Source organism: Nematolebias whitei, chromosome 1, assembly GCF_014905685.2.
Source record: "Nematolebias whitei isolate Nwh7 chromosome 1, NemWhi1, whole genome shotgun sequence".
Taxonomy (NCBI): domain Eukaryota; kingdom Metazoa; phylum Chordata; class Actinopteri; order Cyprinodontiformes; family Rivulidae; genus Nematolebias; species Nematolebias whitei.
In genome coordinates, this window is record NC_056498.1 from 60641477 (window position 1) to 60645092 (window position 3616).

General features: G+C 42.0%; 1 protein-coding gene across 1 annotated transcript in view; it reads right to left on the minus strand.

The window, feature by feature from the left end:
- Positions 1-428: 428 nt before the first annotated feature.
- The window catches only part of ccser2a (coiled-coil serine-rich protein 2a), a gene marked incomplete at its 5' end in the record, with an annotated part of 25944 nt that continues 22756 nt past the window's right edge, over positions 429-3616 (minus strand). The window contains 1 exon segment of the mRNA XM_037686085.1: positions 429-546. Within this exon segment, the coding sequence (XP_037542013.1) occupies positions 455-546 (92 nt within the window).

Genomic DNA, 3616 nt, shown 5'->3' on the forward strand with positions numbered 1-3616 from the left:
AGTTAAGGAGCTTGGATCTGGGGTTTCGAGTTAAAGCAGGGGAGGCCTTTAGATGGAAGCAACAGCTGCTTGGTCAGGTTAGCATAAGGCCCCAAGGAGCCCCCTGACTTTAAAAAATGCTAATCCACCAGTGCCCCCTGGTTTGAAGACAGGGACAGGCATGCACTTGTGAAGGCGAGAAAACTGCACAATGCCAGGGCAAGTCAACCCAGCAGATCCTGAAGCGAATGATTTCAGCAGCATCGCAGCGGGGGCTCTCCACCCGTGCTGTGCTGCAGACTGAGTTGCTGACGCCGGACCGTCTCTGCCAGTTATCCCCTGTGGAGCGCAGGAACCGAGGCAGCGCCGACTGGTCCTGAGAAGATGACTCAGCTTGTCAAATCTGGCTACACCTCTACCTTGGGAGCTTCAAGAGGACGGTCATCTGCTGAACAAGTTGCTTTCTCTGATGTAGTCACTGTGGCCCTCTGTGGGGGGAGTTTTTATTAGTCTTTCCTGGTGGGGGTGCTCGCTGAGGTAGGGGTTGAAAGGCTGTAGTATTTGAGGCTGCAGGAAAAATAGAAAACAACTATCAGTAGAGTACAAATGAAATCAGCCAGCAGTGATTGTTTACAAAGATAGTGTATTTGATCCCCGTGGTTGAGACACGGAATGTTTTGCCACCGAGAATAAATTTTTAAATCAAAAGCAAATGAAAACTTTGCTTTTTCCCCACTTGTTTTTCTTTATTCTGTATTAACACAGCATGCATCTTTTGACTGTCTTAAAACTCCCCTCAACGTGGGACATGCAGTGACACAGAGGAGGCTCAGAAAACAAGCAGAGAATAAGATTGAAGCGTCAGGGTCTGGAAACGGCTGTTTTTGAGTCATCTTGTGGTTGTTGGTGTAGAAAGACTTCAAGCATGTTCATGTTCACCTTCAGTTATAGACATACTGCGCAAGCTTGTTTCGTTTTTCTGTACAACATAAACATTCATCACATCAATATGTGATAAATGGATAAAAAGCACAAATCAACACCAAAAAGTGAGCTCGAGCCAGAAAAGTCCGTATTAATGTGTGCGACTATCACGGCAAGAAAACAAGTCCATGTTTTTAAGTAGCTTATGACTCAATTTAGCTGTTTCGTTTGAGGTAGATTTGAAACCCTTTCTGATGCTTGTCTGTTTGTTACCTCGGGATATCAGAGAACGGCTCTTTAGGCGTCTCTGTGCCTTGGCAGGACCTTCAGCTTTCAACCCACCTGAAACCATCTACAGCCACTAATGAGCCTGAACTCAGATTTGGCACAAGCATACTTTCTGAGTGGGAAGTAAAAGGATCTCAGAGGATGTGAATATATAGCTGCACCGGTCAGGCTGCTGTGTGTTTCTGGTACACTGTGTGTGTGTTTGTGTGTGTGAGCAGTTGTCCAGCACCACAGCTCCATCTCCTGGTCCCCTGCCACACTGCGTCTACTAATCCTGTCAAGCCGTGGTTTGTTGTTGCATTTTTTTTGTATGGAAAGTTTAAAGTTCACACTTTATGAATAAATGCTTGAGATGAGTCTTAAAATGACATGCCCCGCAATCTTGACCATTTTATTAATGAGTTTTTTCTTATCTACCAGTATTCCTTTTCCGTCATGGCTCACTGTTAAAAAAAGAAGCATGCACTTTACCATAATCAAAAAGGTGCGTAAAGTCACTGGTTTTATCTCATCACATATGTTCTCTCTTGTAGACAGGATTTGCACGGCTTAAGTTAGCTGGAGTGATTCAAATAAAAAAGACTAAAATGACTATTAATTTCAGCAGTGTGGCATTTAATTGCAAGGCGCACACCGTACAGCGTATTTTTACCTCTCCTGGCAGGTAGAAGCCGGTTTGTGATAGCAACATGACATGACTAAAGGGTTGCAGCCAGTAATTATTTGCATCTCCAGCTGTCTGCTTGAGATACTAATAATTTGCAGCAATCATTCTGAGCTCTTTACTGCACTGTCAGTGTGTAAATGTCTTAGCTGCTAATGATAGCTATCGCGCTAACAGAAATTCACCAATGTGCCAATTTGTGGCACATGGAAGATGTCGTGTGCTATGATCAATCTCGTCTCCCGCTACTATCATTGTGAGAAACGGCTGATGATTAGAAAACAATATTCAAGAAAATTAATATATGGATTGAAGGGTTGTGTCACATAGGTAGGAAGATGAAATTGTCGATACAGTGGCATACCATCCAGACTAGAGGGAACTCGACATGTCATTTGTGATGGTTGAATGTGTGTTGCTGTGATTTGTTGTGTGAACGCTTACGAAGCATTCACACTATTGTGATCCATTTTACTTCATATGTTTTTCTGCGCGATTCTCATCGCGCAGCTTTCAAGCTATTTCAGCAAATCATATACATTCAGCTCCTTTCAGCTTATTTCTGCAAATTTCAGGGTTTTTTTTGCTATTTCAGCTACTATGCAGCTGTGTTATGCAAATTTGAGCTTTTTCAGCTAATTCCACATTTTTTAGCACTCATTTAAACTTTTTTCAGCTAAATTCAGCAAAAAATGTGCTCTCTCCACTTCCATCCATCCATTATCTTTATCCGCTTATTCCATTTTGGGTCACAGGGGTCGCTGGTGCCCATGTCCAGCAATCACTGTGCGAGGGGCGGGGTACACCCTGGACGGGTCGCAAGTCCATCACAGGGCCACATAGAGACAAACGAGACAAACAACCATTCACTCTCTCACTCACACCTAGGGACAATTTAGAGTTACCAATCAGCCTAACATGCATGTTTTTGGACTGTGGGAGGAAACCAGAGTACCTGGAGAAAACCCACGCATGCACGGAGAGAACATGCAAACTCCACCCAGAAAGGCCCTTGGACCGGGGTTTGAACCAAGGACCTGCTCGCTGAGAGGCAGCAACTCTACCAGTTGTGCCACCGTGCTGCCTGCTCTCTCCACTTGTTTCTGGTAATTTTAGCTTCTTTCAGCTTATTTATCTTTCATCAAGCTGTATTTGGCAAATTTCTGCTTTTTTCAGATAGTTTCCACTTTTTGGTGCTGATTTCTGCTTCTTTCAGCCTAACTGGGCACAATTGTGCTCCTTCCACTTCCTTCTGGTAATTTAAGCTTCTGTCTGCCTTTTCAGCTATTTTTGCTAATTTCAGCTATTTTACTAAATGTTGTGCTTATTCCTGCTTATTTAAACTAAATTCAGTAAATGTGTTTTCTTCTGCTAACTTAAGCTTGTTTTTTCCATTTCAGCATGTTTAGCTAATTTCAGCTGTTTTTCAGCAAGTTATTCATTCACACTGCATTTTTGCAGGAAATGCAGTTTCTCTAGTTACATTGTACCATGCTTCCTTCACTGCTTTAGATGGAAAAAGAAAGACATAAAAAAATAAAGTAGACACATCCAATAGCACAGGGTCAATAATAAATGTCAATCTCTTTGAAAGCTTCAAAGCTTTCAAAGCATGCAGTTTGTGCATTCTTTACGTGATGAAATACAATAATAAGACATTCATGAAAGTGAAAATAGTATTTTTTGTGAGTCCTATAAATATTATATAAAATATAATTCAAACAATTGTGTTAGAAAAAGCCCCAAACTTTCATTCACTAA